Source organism: Pseudorasbora parva, chromosome 1, assembly GCF_024679245.1.
Source record: "Pseudorasbora parva isolate DD20220531a chromosome 1, ASM2467924v1, whole genome shotgun sequence".
NCBI lineage: Eukaryota > Metazoa > Chordata > Actinopteri > Cypriniformes > Gobionidae > Pseudorasbora > Pseudorasbora parva.
Genome location: NC_090172.1, coordinates 18,844,029 through 18,863,810, shown reverse-complemented (window position 1 = coordinate 18,863,810; position 19,782 = coordinate 18,844,029). Strand labels below are relative to the sequence as shown.

General features: G+C 37.3%; 1 protein-coding gene across 1 annotated transcript in view; it reads left to right on the top strand.

Moving 5' to 3' along the window:
- LOC137058526 (collagen alpha-1(XXV) chain) overlaps positions 1-19,782 on the top strand; it is an 800,473-nt gene that overhangs the window by 277,752 nt on the left and 502,939 nt on the right. Inside the window, exon 6 of the mRNA XM_067431845.1 lies at positions 9,439-9,465. Within this exon, the coding sequence (XP_067287946.1) occupies positions 9,439-9,465 (27 nt within the window). The remainder of the gene's footprint in view (positions 1-9,438; positions 9,466-19,782) is intronic.

Below are 19,782 nucleotides of genomic sequence, written 5' to 3'. Positions count from 1 at the left end.
GCTACGGTGAGCAATGTAAGTCTTCTAACTTCTCAAATTAATTTCTATGAAAGTTAAGCTTGCAAAGGCATGAACTGAAACGCGTGCCAGACTGAACTCGTGTTGTGAATGTATGCTGTGAGTGTAGTCGCGATTACCTCAGCTCTCATCACGAGACCTCATCCGCTCATTTTTTTCACTCGTGTAGTTAGTGCTCAGTGCTGTGAGACTCGCGCGGTGACTCACTCATTATATTGAACAGACACGTTCAGTTTTTAATTGTAGTGTCTTCTCTAACTCAGTCACTGTAATCAAGTTGGTGGCTTTGGGAATGGCCTCATAGGGCAGCGAAGCATTCTGGGAATTGTAGTCTTTCATCCCCATGAGACAAAAATACATTTTTTGTCTTTTCTCAATCTAGAAGGCACCAAATTAAAAAATAATTTCACATTTCTACTACATTGAGGACCCAGTTTAAATACAGATTCATCTTCCCAGCGCTGAAGTACTCCTTTAATCATAAGCAAATACTTTGCAGTTAGGTTTAAATTAAGGTAGGTAGGCCTTTGACAATCTTGCTTTGTCAATATAATATTTACCCATCATACAAATAAAATTTAAGACATCATCCAGCTCTTTACTTTCATTAGTGACAGAAATATTACACAGTTGGTGAAATACAAGTGCTAATAATTTCCCATAAACCTTAATTGAATAATCACTTACAGTGATGAAGTTCCTTAAAAACTGATTTGTAGGCTACATTTAACATCTAGGATATCAAACCCTTGTAAAACTAGTAGAGGGATATTCAAATGCAAACTACAATATGTTTTATAAGATGTAACCAAAAAACAACTAATTAGCAGCAAGCTTAGTTGTTTTGATGCTTTTATACCATATAGCCTAGTTAAAGGGGGGGGGGGGTGAAATGCTGTTTCATGCATACTGATCTTTTTACACTGTTAAAGATTTGGAATCCCATACTAAACATAGACAAAGTTTCAAAAGTTAAGGTGGACGTTTGATGGGAGTATTTCTTTGTCAAAAATACTACTTCCGGTTAGTCATAAGTTTCGGCAAGTTTTTTGAGATCATGCGTCCCCTTTGACGTTAATGGGGGCGGAATTTCCTTGTATGGGCCTTACGGACAATTCTACCGGAAGCGCGTGAGAGAGAGAGAGGGAGAGAGCGAAAGTAACAGGCTACGCCCATCAAAGCGCTGGCTTGTAGGATGCTGGACAGGTGATGTGCACATAACAATGTCACCAAAAAAGTGCATTTTTGGTTGCCAGACCAAGACAGTCCTGCACAGATTCCCCCAAAACCCTGCGTTAAGGCAACAGTGGATGTAATTTGCTTTTCCGGATCAGCAACTGAGTTGCGCGAATGTTTATATCTGTTCGCTGCATTTCGGTGCCGACTGTTTCATAAACAAGGCCCAGCTTGACGCCGGCTTTTCCAATCGCCTAATGCTGAAGGATGGAGCAGTCCCAACGATAAAGGTCCTAACGTTAGAACCGCAGGCTGTGAGTAAGAGTGCTTCAAATGTCTGTGTTTTTGTCTGTGTTAGCCCAAACATGATCACGTATAGTTAATTGATCAATGGAGCATGCGATGTGTAGTGCGTGTACATTTGTTTAGCTGGCCACTATATGTGTAACTTTATGTTTGTGTATTGTAAAAGCACTCCAAACAACAATACACAAAGAGGGGGGAAATATGTTGAACTAAATAAGCACGCTTCTTCATTCAAATGCGCTACTATTCCGTGTCTATCTATGTAAACACTAGCCTGCGGTGCAAAACCAGTCCGCTTACTAACGTTACAATTGTCTACACAAACCATGCGTAAACACACAAACACACGTGCACAACTGCATTTCCCACATGTACACCTTCAAAGACAAAAATACGACGATATAATTCAAGTATAAATATGTAAATAACACAAGCCGCTAAGCATATTATATAGTTAGTGTATAACTTGTAAGTTACCACATAGAGACGTCCTGCTCTAGTCGTTTTTGCTGCTGCTCCTGTTCAACTGCAGCCTCTGGGTCTGATTCCGGATCATAGATGTATGGCTGTATCTGATTAAAAGCCATATTTTTATTTTGAATAAAGTTTTTTCCCCGCTGTTAGGGATCTTTACGACGCACTCGACTCAACACAAAAGCAGCAGCGGGCACACGTCATTATTTAGCTCCGCTCACACGACACGCCCCCACCCGCTCGGCTTTTTTCGGAAAGACTCGGAACAGCGCATCTTTCTTATATGATTATAAAAAAAATAAAGACTTTTCGGAGATATGCAGGATGCAATGCTACTCTATAGGTACTCAAGATTGACATGACACTGACTGAAACTGAGTGTTTCACCCCCCCCTTTAAATAAAATCTTTATAAGAATCTAAGTCTCCACATTTACGAGACCTCACTTCGAAAATACAAATGTAGACTATATATTCCAAGGTTATTATAATGTGGCACTAATTACATTGATTAAATAGTTTAGACTTGCTTGACCCCATTTGGGAAATTCAGATGTTTTTGTTTGCATTCAATATTTCATTTTTTAAATGAAAAATTTCATTTTTTCTACTTCAACATACTTGTCTACAATATAAAAAATACATTTGTCTGCATTTAAGAAACACATGGGACAATTTATTTATATCAAAAAAATGTTTCCTGAGATGGATCCCTTTTGTGGAGTGGAAGATGAGTCTGTCCCTCACCTTTTTGGGATTGTTTTCATGCAGTTACTTTTTTTTTTTTTTTTGGATGAAATTTAGTTTGTTTGTACGTATTTCTCTCTCAGACAATTTTTATTTGGAATTTAAGGATGTCCCATTTGTATTTTTTTTTTTTTTTTTTGTATAACTCTGACAATAGTCTTAAAGACAAGTTTTTTTTCCTTATAGATCTATTTATTTTTCTAGCTACGTTTTTTTTTTATACACAAGTGCAAATTTTTTTGTCTGTTAAACCTTTCTTTATTATTTGTTTGTTTGTTTAATTCATTTTGCTGCCTCGGTCTATTATTTATATTTGTTTTGTTGTTGTTGTTGAATCCTTTTTGAACTGTGGCTGTTTGCTATTTTTGAACTGTGGCTGTTGCTGTTCAATAAAAAAATAATAATAATTTTTTTTTTTTTTAAGTGACACCGTTGTCGCAAAAAACTTTGGCGATGACAGGAAGTGACGGGAAAAGTACGTTTTCACGCATGCGCAGAACAAATCGTGTTGCCGGTACGGATCGAGTAGTAGTTTGTTTAATCATTAACACATTTCAAAATTTGCCGCTCGGAACTTCCGGAAGAAACGTCACGTCAGCTTTGACAGCATTGGCTGTCGTGTGTCTCGTGACCAATTGCGTCATTACGTCAGCTTTGATTGTAAAATGCCATTGGCTCTCGTGTGTCATGTGACCGATTGCGTCCTGCTAAAGAGTCAGGACAGGAGTATTATTTGAATGATAAATAGGATAAATATGTTTTCATAAAGGGATCTTTTAAATGATTAAAACATTAAGATCAACTCTGTTCTTCACATAAAGATGCTAGAAGTAAAGAAGCTAGAAGTAAAGATAAAGAAGCTGTATGACTTCAGAAAACGTTAGATACAACATGAGCTAATACTTTTATACTGTTTTTGGTCAGTTTTTGCAATAAAAAGTAGCCTATTTATATTTATAAAATCATGTCTACTTTTACAAATGCAAATAATTAAATGCGTATTGATCTGATGCATTGGGATATGCAACAATACATTATATGGGCTACTCATCATTTACTAATGGTTTGATCATCATTTGTTCATGATTAACAATTTATTGAGATAATAGTATATTGACATTTCGTTGATTAATAATATATTAACTAGTAACTTAACCATTTACTAATGATCTGTTTGATTATTTTATGAAATGTTTTTTTTTTTAAGATAGGCCTAACTTATGACAGATTTGTAAATCGTTACCATATTAATCATTTAATGAATAATCACGTAAATTTTTCTGCTGTGATATCAAGTACACATTACTTGCCAGTATCAAGTAAAATGTACTTAACTATAAATGTAACATTTGCAAACACATTAAGTTATTGTTACTTAATTATATTTAACTTAGCAGGTTGTATTTATTAAAAGTAATCAAGTAAGTGTAATTTTAAATGGTGACATGCTTCATGCCACAATGCATTCTGGGGGCCATGGATGAGTTTTGCATGATGCACCCAGAATACATTGTGGCATTAAGCATGTCACCATTGTTGAGATTCATAGGCTGATTCTTGATGTCTGTGTGTGCGTAATGCTTGCAGGAGTTAAGTGCTATTAGTTATATAGTTATTAAGTGCTTGGTGTACAGTCTGTTATAAAACGTATTCAACTTTTCTGGTTAAAATTGGTGAACTTAGCCACTATACAATGATCATATTCTGATCATCAAGCAGCATCTGATTAGCCTGACGTGGTCATACTCAATTCTAGTCAGAATATGAGTCTGAAACTGCTCCATTGGGCTGTGATTATGGGGCGTGTTTCAACCGAACCAGGAAAGACCTCAATTGGATAGACCTACAACCAATCAGAGCAACGAAGGGATGCATTGTCAAATGTCAACAGAGCTCAACTGCACTGTGTTGCCAAGTCCACGGTTTTTTCCCTGCGGGTGGTTTTCTATGTCCGCACGTTGAAGCGACTATTATGTGATATATAGACCCATGAGTGCAAATTTTAGCAGGCAACCTTGCCAAAATAACACACATTTTACCCCCCAAACGTCATTTTTCCCCCGGAGAACCCCCCGAGAAGCTATTGTTTAGGGCTAGTAGTTGGCTGGTTTTGTTGTAAAAACTTGGCAACCCTGTCTGCACGCGCGCTGAAATCAGGCTGGAATACACCATCTTTGCTGGTGTTGTAAAAAAATAACATAATTTAATGATACACAAGAGTACTTACCCAACATGATCATCATTTCTGAGAGAAATTGTGAAGGTGAATGTATATACAAACAAGCTCTCCGTTTAGGATTCGAAAAAATATAATTCAAGCCCCTTTGATGAGGTGCATGATTACGTTACTGTTGATCATCTGTCCGTCATTGTGTAAAGCACTCCCATATGATCTCATTGGTCCAAACAGTTTCTGTTTGGGGATAATTACTCCTCTATGAAGCAAGGCCAGACCGAACTGCCCGTCCTAAAAAAATTGTGGGCGGGGCTATATTCAGCTGTCATCCAGGCTAGCATCTGATTGTGTTTTCTCTGCTTTTCTTGCCATAGCAAACCCAGATACAGCAGGCAGAGAAACACTAACATTAAAAAGTCATCAAACTGTTCAACTAAAGAAAACACTAATCACCAAAATGGTGACATAAAAGTACTCTATTAATTCTCAATAAGTTAAAGTCAAAACTTATTAAGAATAAGTGGCAAAGACTTCGAAAAGATGTTATTTGAACATAACTTTGCTTAGTGGGGATAAACAGAAAATGATAGCGGACTCCTCCCATGTCCTGCACTCCGAGTACAAACTCCTCCCATCAGTTAGATGCTAAAGGGTTTAATAATGGTTCGTTTCTACCGAGCAGCATGGTTCAGTACAATTCAGTAAGGTATGCAATTTTTGCAGTTTCAATTGTCAGAAGTTGTGAATGTACCTTAATTCTAAAGCATACTATACCACTTTTTGTGGCATCTTTCCATTGTGGTACCTAATACAGTAGTCCAGTATTAAATGATGGAGCTAGACTCACTGTAGAACATTGATTTGTTGATAGAGAATAGTCACTTGCGCATGCTTTTTCGGCTGTATTTTTCCTTGCAACCTTGGCTCATATAAAGCATGTCTTCTTGTGACAAACAGCCACTTGCTGGGAAGCAAGAACAAGATCTGCTGTATGTCCTCCACTGTTGTGTACTGTGGTGCTTTCTTCTTCGCTTGAGAATGACGTTGATTGCTACCCCAGATAGCATTATGACATTGAATCAATGTTGAAATTCCATCAGAATCATCATTTTGGTTGAGGTTGAAATTTCAATGCTAAGTAATATTGGATCAATGTTGAAAATTCAATGCTAAAACCATATTGGACCAATGTTGAAAATTCACTGCTAAATAATATTGGATCAATGTTGATAATTCCATGCTTTCCAGTGTTGAAAAGACAAACATTGAATCAATGCTGATGTTTGGTCAGCTTATTTCTCCACTGGTGGGGCTTACGGTCAATCTATCTGTCACAATATTCAAAACTATGAATCTTTTTAAAAGGTATATTATTTTCCTGCCGTATGGCATGTGAGGTTGTCATTCTGTGTTTCATAATAATAAAAAATAATAATAATTAAAAAAAACAAAGAACTTCTACCATAAATTTAGTCTATCAGTTTTAAATAAATACAATTGTAGGCTATTATTATTATTATTTAAATCATGTAGAATGTACATGCATTTCATTATTTATCTAAAGAATGCAGGGTTAATAAAGAATTTAGAATATGTGTCCCTATCGAATGCGCCACAATCCAATCCAGTAGGTGGCGGTAATGCACCTTCAAGACAACCACCAATCAGATGAAAGCAAGCGCAGCTGAACCGAACAGACATCAAACGCGAAAAAGAGACAGGACAACGACCATGTTTTTTAGAGGTAAGTAGGCCTACAAAAATATATTTATAAAATTAATCTCAATTTTAATTTAGTGTTTTTATTTATCTTTATGTTTTACAACTTGTGTGCTTCTCCTGAGCGAGTCAGAGTGAACTGCAATGTTAATAATAGTCACATGAGCGCCCTCGTAAATTACATAACCAAGGGCCAGAGGATAATATTAATACATTGAGTTTCAGTTTGTTTTTCACCAAACCATATCATATTTGTATTCATCTTTTTAAGATTGGCATATACACCGTGAATTGCGTCCAAATTCTGACTCGTGCAACTCTTTTTTTTTTTTTTTGTCATCCGTCGTTTGTTGTGAGGTGTTCATCTATTTTATGTGATGATTTTAGTATTAAGATGATTCATCTGTGCGTGCAACGAGTAAAATGTGCATTTGTGGAAATGGTGCTGCGCATGCATTCATTGACTTGTGAGTCGATCCTATTTGATTCATTTGGATTTTGGAGACCATATAGGATCGACTCACAAAGTCAATGAATGCATGCGCGGCGCAGATCCACAAACGTATCTTAGTCGTTGCATGCACAGATTAATCATTTTGAATTATCCTATATTCGTCCAGTGTATAAACGAGAGGCTATCGGAAGGTTAGATGAATTTCTGGCTTGTCAGTAATTGTGTTCGCCACTCGTGAGAGTATCTCACAGCTGAAGCAGAACTAGAATTGATTGACCTGTTAGCGCGGTGAGGGGACAATCAGCTCGTAGCTCTGCTTCAGCTGTACGATATCATCACGAGAGCAGATCACAATTACATCATTACAGTTTAATCTTTAATGCAGCAAGAAAAAAGAAAAGAGTGAGAACTTTAAGTTCTGTAGGCAGCTCTATCAAACTACAGAAATTTAGTAAACAGTTGTGCCTCCAGTTCATGTTGTAAATGGAAAAAAAATATCTTCCAAACCACCATGTAGCCTATACAGCTCCTATTTTATTTTCTTAATTTAGCGATTTGGTCATTCATTTACTTTTCATTTTCACACTTTATTTATTTACTATTAAATACAATAATATTCTTTCATAAAACACTGGATATATTCACTTTGCTTTTTCATTTATTCATTGTGTGTCTGAGGGTCCTTTAAAGTCTATACTAAAATGCATTAATAGTCCTGAATTTAATGTTACCGTTTTAACTGGGATATCAAGATTTTGATAAAATTTGAAGTTTCACTTCATTTTGTAGTAGGCTATATTTGTAATGTATAATTAATCACATTTCCAAAAATTTACTAACTTCTTGTTGTTTTAGATGCTGTGAATGCTGATAAAAAGAGGCATCAGAGTTTATCTTTGCTGGGACGGTGCAAAACTGGCTCCATTACAACCTGAAAGGCTTCGGGGCATTGCTCATGGTGGAACCCCCTGAGTTTGGAGTATTTTATTCTTTCTTCTACCTTCTTTCTTTCAGTAGTACTGTGTCATTTATGTATTTATTGGCAAGTTTACATTTGTATTTACTTCCATTTTGCAGATGCAAGTTGTCATGTTTTTCCAGGCTCTTCTCATTTGCGTTATAAATTCAGATGTAATTGTTTTAAGTCAATGTGAGATTTCCTGCTGTAACTGTGGGGGCATAAATAAATACATTTGCATGTAAACTGAAGGATGCCGTTTACTTTGAGTGACTTTTTGATGCAAAATCATATCGATTGCAGCCACACATGGTCTCTGATTAAAATGAATAAAATAAAGAGACAAATTAACTGGCGTAGAATCCTGCTGTACATAAAGCAAGATTGATCTATTTTTCATTGTTGAAATAACATTATTTCACGGTGCAAACCTGATGAAAAATCAATGTTATATTTCAATATTGATTCAATGATATTTTGATTGATGCATTAACATTGATTCAACATTGATTCACTTAAATAAGTGGTTTAATTTTAGTTGAAAAACTATTGATTTTAAGCCCATCATGATCTATTTTTCATCGTTGAAATAACATTATTTCAGGGTGCAAACCTGATGAAAAATCTATGTTAAATATCAACATTGATTTAATGATATTTTAGTTGATGCATTAACATTGATTCAACGCTGATTCACTGTTTGTCTGCTATCTGGGACACCACGCCTATCAAGTAAGAGTGCTTTTGGTGGTAGAAATGCAAGCTGGATCAGGGTTTAACATCCTGAATCGTACTGAACTGTACTGTACTGAACCACAATTGTTCGGCCATTGGTGAAAATGACCCATTAAATACAGGAAAAACGACCTTAATAGGTATAAAGCTCTTTCATCCCTTTATCAGTAAATCCAGGACCTAAGGTGGGTGTGAAATGGAGAGCTGTGTTGTATGGAATGCACTTATGTGTACTTACTTTCAGAAACCTTTACTTCTCTAGCTACACCCGTATAGATCTGTTAAGCACTGTCAGAAAAAAGGTACATTTCTGTCACTGGGGCGGTACGTACAAAACCAAAAAGGTACTACTATGTACCTTTAAGCTACTACTACGCACACCTAAAGTACTGATACCTTTTAAGGTACCATTTAGGGGTTAGTAAGGTACAAAGATGTACCTTTTCACTTTTTTACCTTAGGGTACCGTCCCAGTGACAGTAGAGAGTGTTGGAGTGTGGGTAATTCATGTATGCTCTATTGTACACACCAACTACTGTAAAATATTCTGCAATTACTGTAAAATATTCACATTTGCTTTTTTTTTGGTAAAATGAAAAAAAAAAAAAACATTAAAACTAAATTATTATTATTGCAAAATTATATTCTATCAATCTGTTTTTCTCTTATATTACAGGGGGATCAAGGTGACCAGGGACCACGGGTATGTGGTCTTTTTCTTGCATGTCCTGTTCTGATGTGTTTATGAATGTGTGTTATTGTCTCCCTTATGCCTGTGGGCTGCATGTTTGAGATGCATGAGTCTCTGTGGACAAGCTGACTCGGGCTTGTCAAGCACAACAGAGCCTTACTAGTTTGTTTAAATAAGGATTGATATATGGGGATAAACACTTGTCATTTTGAATGATCAGTACTGGCAGCCTGTCTTCAATTATAGCTTAATAATAAATAAGGTGCCCTAGAATGAAAATTTGAATTAACCTTGCCATGGTGAAATAATAAGAGTTCAATACATGGACATCACATACTGTGAGGCTCCAAACATCATTACTTCCTACTTCTTATGTAAATCTCGTGAATCCATAACACAAAAAAAGGGGAAAAAAGTGCTTCTCAACATAAACCCAACCGTGACGCAATCGTTGGGATCATTTATATGCACGCCCCCAACATTTGCATCTGTCCAAACATGTGTATTGTCAGGCAGAAATGGGAGTGAATCATCAAAACAAGCTGCTCGCATGGACACACTTAATGTTCCAGGCTGTTCAGGAGACTTGTCTACCCTTCCCACAGATAAAAATGTCAACAGTCATGGTTGATATTTATAATCGGATACCACAACAATTTAATTCAAGATCGTTCGTTTATTCAGCCCATTTCTAGCAGGCTTCGCTCAGCGTCTTAAACTGAAGCAGTGCCGTTTCTAGGCATAGGCAAACTAGGCGGTCGCCTAGGGCGCCAACAGCTGGGGGCGCCAGTGAGCCCCCGCCCCAACAAGATATTTTAGTTATTTCATATTTTATTATTAATATTTTGTACTTTTGCTATTTCAAGGCATTATGATTAGTTGCGATTATTGGAGTGAAGTCGCCATGGTGATAGTGATTTGCTGTAATAAAATGAGATCATGTAGAGGGCAGGGAAAGTCGTCATCCGTGGCGTTGTAACGCTTGTGTTCGAGTAAAATGCGGATAGCTCACTTAATGTAACTGGAGTGGATGCAAACACGGAGGCGATTAACATCAAACAGATCGCACTTTATTCCCCGCTGAACTCTCATCACAAACTCCCTTTCCGTCCACAGCATTACTTAATAAAACAAAATAAATGACTGTTAGCAACAGAAAACAGAAAATAATCCCCACACATGGGAGCTGAAGACTCAGTGCGCACATACACAAAATGCAGACTTCGTTTGCAGGGAGCGCGCGCAACTCTTAAAGGGGCCACACTATATTTCTACTTGTTACAGCGTGCTTTAGTTTCATCATCATGAAAAGGTCAAAGCCATCAGGGGCTCAGTATCGTAAAAAGAAAAAAGAAGAAATATAAAAAACAAAGCGAAATATACAGGTATGTTAAACTACTTATTGGTTACTTGTTCTCTACTAAGCTGGTCGCTTTATCATAACATTGAGCAAAACATTACACTGAATATTAGTACTGGACGGACCACACGCCATGCTCATTTCAGGTGCAGAACATTATAGCAGTTAATTTGAATAGAAAAAACATTACATCAGAGATAGCTGTTTAGTGTAAATTGATCAAGTAGGCTAATACTGTCATAACCATGGGCGTCACTAGGCCCTTTTTTTATGAACTTATGCCTTAGCCCCCCCTAAAAAATATATGTGATTAACCTTTAAAACATATGAAACTGGCGCGAGGCTTCGGCTACGGCTTCGTCCCGTCTTTTAGTCTTTGTGTCAGTGTGTTCTTCAATCCGCAGCGGCGCCGAGTGTCATGGTTTTCAAGCTATTGTTATCTAATTTTTTGGCCTTCAGAACATCTTAAAATACACATATGTAGATCATAGAAATCAAAATTTTCTCTCGCATGCCCCCGAACCCCCCCAACATCTGTGATCTCAGTGATAATAAACCTAGCTACATTATTCGATTAATGCATGTACAATATGCCCATGAAATAAGGAAGTCATATTTGCTTTTATAAAAAAAAAGGGGGGGGGGGGGGGGGCAACATATGAATCTTGCCTAGGGTGCCAGAAAGGCTAGAAACGGCCCTGAACTGAAGAATGGGGCAATTACAACTATATTCCTGCAAGCAGTAAGTAGCGATTTATCCACTTATTGACTGTTTAAACAATTTCTGATTAAATTGAAAGTTTCTTAAGGCATCTTTACACAGCCGAGTTAAGGCGGGTCTAAAGCCGGTCTGTGTCTGCTCAAAATTCTGTTTAAAGACGCGATGCCGCATTAAAGCAGACTTAAAATATGCCGGGTCTGACCCACCTCGGCCCCAGTATCCAAGGCGAAACGGTTTTGATTCAGTGTAAATGAACGCAAACTTCTGCCGCCTTAAACTACATCATTGTCATGACAACCGCCTGTCAGCTAGCTCACTAGGCTTGAGAATCAAGAAGCAGCTAGGAGACAAACCATCTAGGAATTAAAGTAAAAGATTTCTGTACTCACATCATCAAGCTAACCACTGTAGTGTTCGTCGTTTGTAATCTTCCTTTGAATAAACTGGCAGATCAACGCACTGCAACATTTCCCCTCAGAAACGGTAAATGCTTAACCAGTCAGCATCACTGTGCAACCCAGTATTATAATCTCTTTGAGAGAACAATATTTTATATTAGATTTGATATTTTCTGATATATTCTATCTGCTGTCCCACATGTCGTTAAAATAGACTGAAGTTTGGATTTTTCCCTTAGGCATAGTGCAGCCTAACAACTTGAAATAGGCTATAGCCTAGCTACTCAATCATTATGGTATTGTAATTTGTCTATAAGTAACATTGTAGAATATTTGAGTTTATTTAAATTTGTGTATTTTTTAATTATCATTATTATTAGGCTATGTGCATATTTATTTAGAACATTTAGCTTATTACCGTTCCCCAGTCGGGTTAGCCTACCTGCCAGAGAAGGGCTAAATTTAATTTGCATGTTGGTAGTTTTTACCATTTCGTTATTTTGGCTCAAAATTTCATTTTTTGGAAATATTAACGGAATTTAGAAATGCTTTTGAACAATTTTTATTAGCCTAATAATAAAAAAATGAATTAAATCAGCGTTTGGAAATTTTGAAGTGCATAAACAATTTTCCCAGAATCCAAGGCCTCTGTTGTTATTGTGACATAAAATTAGAAAATGTATATTTATGGCTATCTGTATCAAATGGCAACAAATTAGACTGAGTTGTTCCCGCTGTCCTAAAGGAACAAAATGCGCCGGCGCTTAATTTTTTGTTGGACAAGGGTTAAAGAAAACGTAGCCTAAAATGTCAATGTTTAAATATTAGCCTATAACATTATTTTTTAATTAAATAGTAGGGCTGTAACGATATGCGATATGAAATCGAAATCGCAATATGCAGGTCCACGAACCTGTATCGCGATGTGTGAAGGCAGAATCGCGACACACCCCTTCCAACTCCCAGAATTATCCTTCCTGTCCAGGTCCAACTTTTAAGTCAGCAGTATGGCAACATTTCGCCGGTGGAGAACAAGAATGGCAATCGTGTAGTTGACAAGACCCACACAATTTGGCGTAAGTGTTTCGAGAAGCTTCCCCAACCGGATTTTATTAATATGCATTCGTGTCAAAATGACATATACATCTTTTCCTATTCTATTTTGCCTGGAAACGCTTCCAACACGCTCGCGTGTCGAGTTAAAAATAGGCGTTCTCTTCTATTTGAAGCATGCATGCGTTTTCCGTGCGTGTCACGCAGGCATTATGCAAACTCGTAACCGGTTAACATGAGAGCCGAAAAAAAAACGGACACGCCACGCAGCCGAGACGCTCACGACACGCTTGCAGTGTGTCCCCACAACCGAACAGCAGCAGCCTACACTGCCTAGTTTATTCCAAGCAAAGTTTCCAGCCAATTCAGATCGAGCACAAAAAATTACAGATGCAATTGGAATCATGTCACTGGATATGCGCCCTTTTTCGGTTGTTGAAAACGAGGGATTCACGTAGCCTATTTACTTAGTGTGCTCGAGCCCCGTTATGCATTACTGAGCCGGTCGCATTTCTCTCAAAATGTGCTACCAAAACTTCTGGAGAAAACGAAGGCTAAGGTGGAGGAAGGGTTGAGTACTGCTGAATCCATCACAATCACCACCGATGGATGGACGTCCCGTGCCACAGACAGCTATATGACCATAACCGCACACTATATCACGGCCAATTGGCAAATAGCAAACCCCGCCCAAACACGCGCTAGAGAGCCACAGAGAGTAAGCCTCAGTTACCTCAGTGCGAAAAAAACATTAACCAGTTTTCTTTGTAAATGTAAGATTGATTGAAAAAGAATTTTCAAAATGCTCGAATCATCTCCACTATGGACTTTAGTTCTTTTTGTTTTTCAACAGTATTTTATTACAAAGAAAACAGAAGTGTTATAGCTTTGGCTATATAGTTTAATTTACTTAGGTATTTTGTTAATAATTTGCATAGTTAATATTGTTATTTGGTGTTCAGTTTATACAGGTTCTTCTAATGTTATTTAATAAATGAATTTTTTTTCCCTCAAAATATCCTTTGAACTGTTTTGTTTCCCCCCATATCGAGGTTTGTATCGTACCGTGGGTCAAAAATCGTGATACGAACCGAATCGTGGGTTTGGTGTATCGTTACAGCCCTATTAAATAGCCTAACTGTCTGTAGGGTCTATAGGCCTATTTAATAAAGACGCAAACAAAAATTGTCGGTAATGGATTGACGTGTGTAACATTTTTCTGTTCACAATTAAAAAGAATTGTCAAATATTCGGGCTCATGTTATACGAGCTGAGAACTAAACTTTGTTTTGGGGAAATATTACATTCCTGACCACTTTTACACTCTATGGGCTCAGAGAGATAGGGTATGCAGCCTGGTGCTATAATGGAGATTCCAAAGCGCTCTTCTTTGGTCAGAACCACGGAGAACGATCGCGGACAGGTGCGTCCTATGCACCGAAACTTTTTACAATGCAACAACATATTTAAAGAGCATTAAGCTATAAATATCTATTATGTAAAGGGAGAGGAAGCAGCTGCAGCGAGCGTAGACACAGAGTGGCCAGAGAAACGGAGGAGCGACTGCAGTAGGCTATGGTGTTTGTGAAAAACTGCGGAAAAACTGTACTCAACTTCAAAACTGCATTTGAAGCAGTTTTACTCACAGCCTGCTTCCAAATCACGACTGTGAACTTTAACATTGGGACCGCTCTATCAAAATCACACTTCTTGTTGATTTCGTGAAGTCCTGTGACAGCAGTGACCGTGAAGATCCACTATTGCGACACGACTGAAGCGTGATGTTGTGGCGCTTCTTCGTCATTTCTGCGTTCAAACTGGTTCAAATGCAGCGCTGCCTTCCCGGAATGCTGTGTGGGCGCATTAAAGTCGTTTGACGTCACCTATAGGAATAAAGTGGAGGGCGGTGCGACAGAAGTGTTGCACGGACGAGTGGATCTGCTCCTTGAGAGCAGTGTTTATGGGCAAGCATTTGCTCTCTTGCTCTAGTCACACGCGCGCGCACCCTTCCGGGAGAAGAGCCCGTACGGCCCATACAAGGACATTCCGCTCTGTCAACATCAAGCGGACCCATACTCAAAAAAAACTCTCCGAAACTTGTGAGAAACCGGAAAGAGTATTTTTGACACAGAAAAATTCCATCAAACATCCAACTTAGTGTTTGAAATGCATACTGATCTTTTTACACTGTTAAACACTGTGAGTGTAATAGCACCCAAATTATGGAACTCTCTACCCCGATCACTCCGTTTTGTTGCCACTATCTCTGATTTCAAATCCATGCTCAAAACACACCTCTTTTCTGAATGTTATAGGTCTTAGAATATTTTTTTTGTTTTTTGTTTTTCACTCCGATTTCTCAATTATTGTCCTTGCACTCTCAATTCTGTCTACTCTGTTTGTCAATTGGCTTTATTGTTGTTTGTTTATTGTAAAGTGTCCTTGAGCTCTGGAAAGGCGCTATATAAATAAAACTTATTATTATTATTATTATTATTATTATTATTATTATTATTATTATTATTATTATTATTAAAGACTTGGATTCCCATCCTAAACATAGACAATGTTTCCAAAACTAATGTTGGACGTTTGATAGAGTATTTCTGTGTCAAAAATACTCCTTCCGGTTTCTCACAAGTTTTGGAGAGTTTTTTTCTAATATGGGTCCGCTTGACGTCGACAGAGCGGAAGGTCTTTGTATGGGCCGTACGGGCTCTTCTCCCGGAAGGGAGCGCGCTCACGTGACCAGAGGCGAGAGAGCAAATGCACGGCCATAAACACTGCTCTCAGCTGCAGGTCCGTGAACATGTCTTTCACGCCACGCTCCACTTTATTCCTATGGGTGACATCAAACGACTTTAATGCGGCCGCATAGCATTCCGGGAAGGCAGCGCTGCATTTGAACCGATTTGAACGCAGAAATGACGGGAAGCGGTTACTCCATTGTTGTTCTATGTATAACGTTACACTAGTCAGACGTGCAAAACCGTTTTGCATGCTACTGCTAAGGTTTAGTCGCATACAATAGTCCTTAAACCGAATCATGTCATCATATACCACGAGTAAACAAACGCAAATGTTGACAGGCCACTAAATACAGTACATACCACAAAGACGGATGTCCTGCTGTTGCTGTTTCTCCTGTTCAATTTATTTCAGCCTCCGAATCTGATTCTGGATCATATCTGTATTAATTGAATCTGATTGATAGCCATCATAAGCCATGGTATATTTAGGGTAGCGTTTTCCTCTCCACGCTTGAGTACGTCACCACTTTGTGCACACTCGTCATTCTTTAGCTCCGCCCACACGATACGCCTCCAGGCGCTCTGTTTTTTCCAGAAAGACTCGGTACAGCCTATATTTCTTATATAATATAATAAAACTAAAGACTTTTCGGAGATATGAAGGATGCAATACTACTCTAGAGGTACTCAAGATTGACATGAGATTGACTGAAACGAGACAGGTCTAACTGCAGAACCCATATACGTCACTCACAACAGTCTGAGGACGACAACAGCGCCACGGCACAGTCTCATGCCGGAAGTAGGCGGAGCTGATTTATCTTTGTATACATTGCTCTATTTGGAGCGTTTCAAGCCCAAAGTTTAAAGGATGTTAATAATGTCAAGTATTTAATTAATAAGTTCTAATTGAAGATAGATAGAGAGATGATAGATAGGCTAGATAGATATACTCACTCATAGTTAAATCATATAAATATGTTTTAAAATAAACAATACTGGATATCAATAAAAAAATAAAAATAATTTACGTTAAAAAAATTATTTATAAAAAAACATTATTATTATTTTTTATTTATATCATGTCTTAAATATTATATTAGATAAACTGAACACAAAGCTTAACACACAAAAAATTAAATCAAAGATTGAGCATTTGAACATTTATTTTTATGACAATATATTTTTTTTTACTCAAGCATCTCAGAATAAATCTTTTTTTCATAGTACATAATATACATTACACAATTCTACACTGTTATGCATGATTCAGATTAATCAAACCCCAAAACACACAGAAATTGTTTAATTTTATAAAATGTTCCTTAAAAATACCTTTAAGTAGCAAAGGCATCATATACTAGCTTGGGTTTGCTTTAAAAAATACACAATCAGACCAAGGGGAATAAATTGAACTAAGTTGAAAGTTATTACACAGCAGGTATATGACAAATTAAATCTAAAATAAATGTAACCTCTATAAACATTGACAACTGTCTCTTTGGCCAGTTGTCGGTCAACCATTCAGCCTGTGAAATGAAAGGGCTTTTTCCTAGTCTTACACTTTCAAATTTCAGAAATCAGTGCTCTTCCACTAAACTGTTGAAAACTTTTGGTTGTTCCACAGTCTTTTAACTGCAGTGCAGACCTCTTCTGTGATCCGTGGCTCCTTCATGAGACAAGGGTACAAAAAAATAGGATAAAATGTTGGAAGTGTTTTAACAATATCGTGGGTTGAAGTCAGGAAGTAGCATGTTTAATAAAGTTGTGAAATTCAGTTTCTCATGTCTATATTTCTGACATAAATTATGCCCTGTCACAATCAAATTAATTAACCATTTTCAGTTCAAAATGTATACAGAAATCAAAGGCAAGCACTTCATAGGGCTTTTCACACTGAGCTTATCGTCATTGTAAACACACTTTTAACCTCAGGTAAAGTAACATTTCACACTTTTATATCTACGTGCTTTGGACAGTCACTGAAACACTGTGCATTCTATAGAAATAATAAAGTCAGCATTGAAGAGGAAAAACATCAAATGCAAACAGAAAATGCAATTGCAGCGAAGAAGAGACCATTTAAATGATTAAATAGTCTGAAATAACCATTCAGGATAAACTTGTAATACAAGGACATGCAAAGCTTGAGCATTTATGAAAACATATTGTGTGCAGTGCAGTGTCTGTCAGTGACCCTGATACTGCACATATGTTATCCCATGGTTTATTAAAGTACAGTGTGGAATGGCAGTGTATGAATACCCAGGATTAATTGTTCATCTCGGGTAAATGATGATCACTGTGAAACATGAAGCAAGATAACCCAGGATTCTGTATACCCGGAGTTTACTATTTCAAGTGTGAAAAGCCCTCATGTTTTTTATCCTAATGAAAGGAAACTTGTATTTAAAAAAAGTTTTACCTTTCCCTTAGGGATGTCCCGATGATGTTTTTGCCCTTGAGTCCGAGTCATTTGATTTTGAGTATCTGCCGATACCGAGTCCCGATACGATACTTCTATAATATATAAAAAAAGAATAAAGAAGAGCGAAAAAACGAACCAGGATGTTCCTTATTTATTTATTTTATTCACCTTATTTTAACATTCAACAACTCTAACAAACAGAGCAGTTCTGTGAGGTAAAAAAGGCAGGTCCAAGGCACTCAGTTAGGTGAAGGATAAGGAAATAATCTAGGAAATAATAAATAATAAGGAAAAAGCCTTTATTTGGTATGGCTTAAGTCATTTTAAAATACAAGAGCCAACATGTTTCTACCCAAATTGGTCTTTATCAGGGCAAGGCAATTTTAAAATGACTTAAGCCATACCAAATAAAGGCTTTTTAATTATTTCCTTATCCTTCACCTAACTGAGTGCCTTGGACCTGCCTTTTTTGTCATTCGACTTTTCTCTTTCCCAAGAGCACCTATTACAGACTATTTAACTCCACCAGAGCGCCGGGTTGAATCTGTTACACTTCTGTGAGGTAGCTTGAACAATCAAGTATTTAATAACATAAATTCTTCACTTTTGGATTTTAGTGCAACAGTAAATATAAAAAAGTCTGGGACCGGAGTTGCGCAGAGCAGGAAGTACAATGGCGATATCAAAAGCACACCCATACTCTCACAGATGCAGAACAATTAATTATGTTGGTGTGAAATAAACAGTTAAGGAAATTGAATTGAATAATCTGCTCCCAAAAATCCTGAAAAAGGTCAGTTAGTGCCTTAGTGACAACTTCACTCAGAGAAGACGTGGATCTCAGCTGTCAATCATGACATCACACAGCCGTTTTTATAGCATCAAATAACTAACTAAAACTAAACTTATTTAAAAAATGAACATTTGAAATTAAATCATTGTGATGATAACTGCCTACAATGACATAAACTAACTTTGGGAAAAAAATATTTGAAGTGTAATTTGATTGAAGTGTAATTAACAATGCTTTTCAGGTTTTTATAGGTCTAACATTAGATTTTAGGTAGAGAAATTTAATAAAGTAGGCTAATCAAATGTAAAATAGCTGCATATTTAACTGTTTAAATTAAAGACTAATCCTTACAAAGCTATTCAATCAAGAGCAGTGAGTGATTCCTTATCTTTTGTTTGACATTAAACAGACAGCAGTAAAGGCTACTGCCCCGTTAAGACCTAATGGAAGGCTCTGCATTGTCTTTCTCGAGTGTATAAAGTCCTCTTAAGGCATATTCAGACTACCGGTAGGTATGTCTGCTTGGATACTCATCAAGATGGACATGTTGACATAATTCTTGTGTGAGTTGGTCCGTTTAAGCGCAAGACTTGAAAGAGAACTCCATATTTGCGCGCTGTGAGACGAGTGCGCGCTTTCGAATGATGCACAGAGACAGATCAGCGTGCGCGTTCTCATTTGCGTCTTCTGGTGAATATACCTGGTGATGACTGTGAAAATGTCTGCTCATTCAAACATAAGGCAGCACTCGCATGAATTGAACAAAGTTAACACAGATAGACCGTTTTGCCCACGTTTTTCTTTTATTAGCGCTGTTGTAATGTAT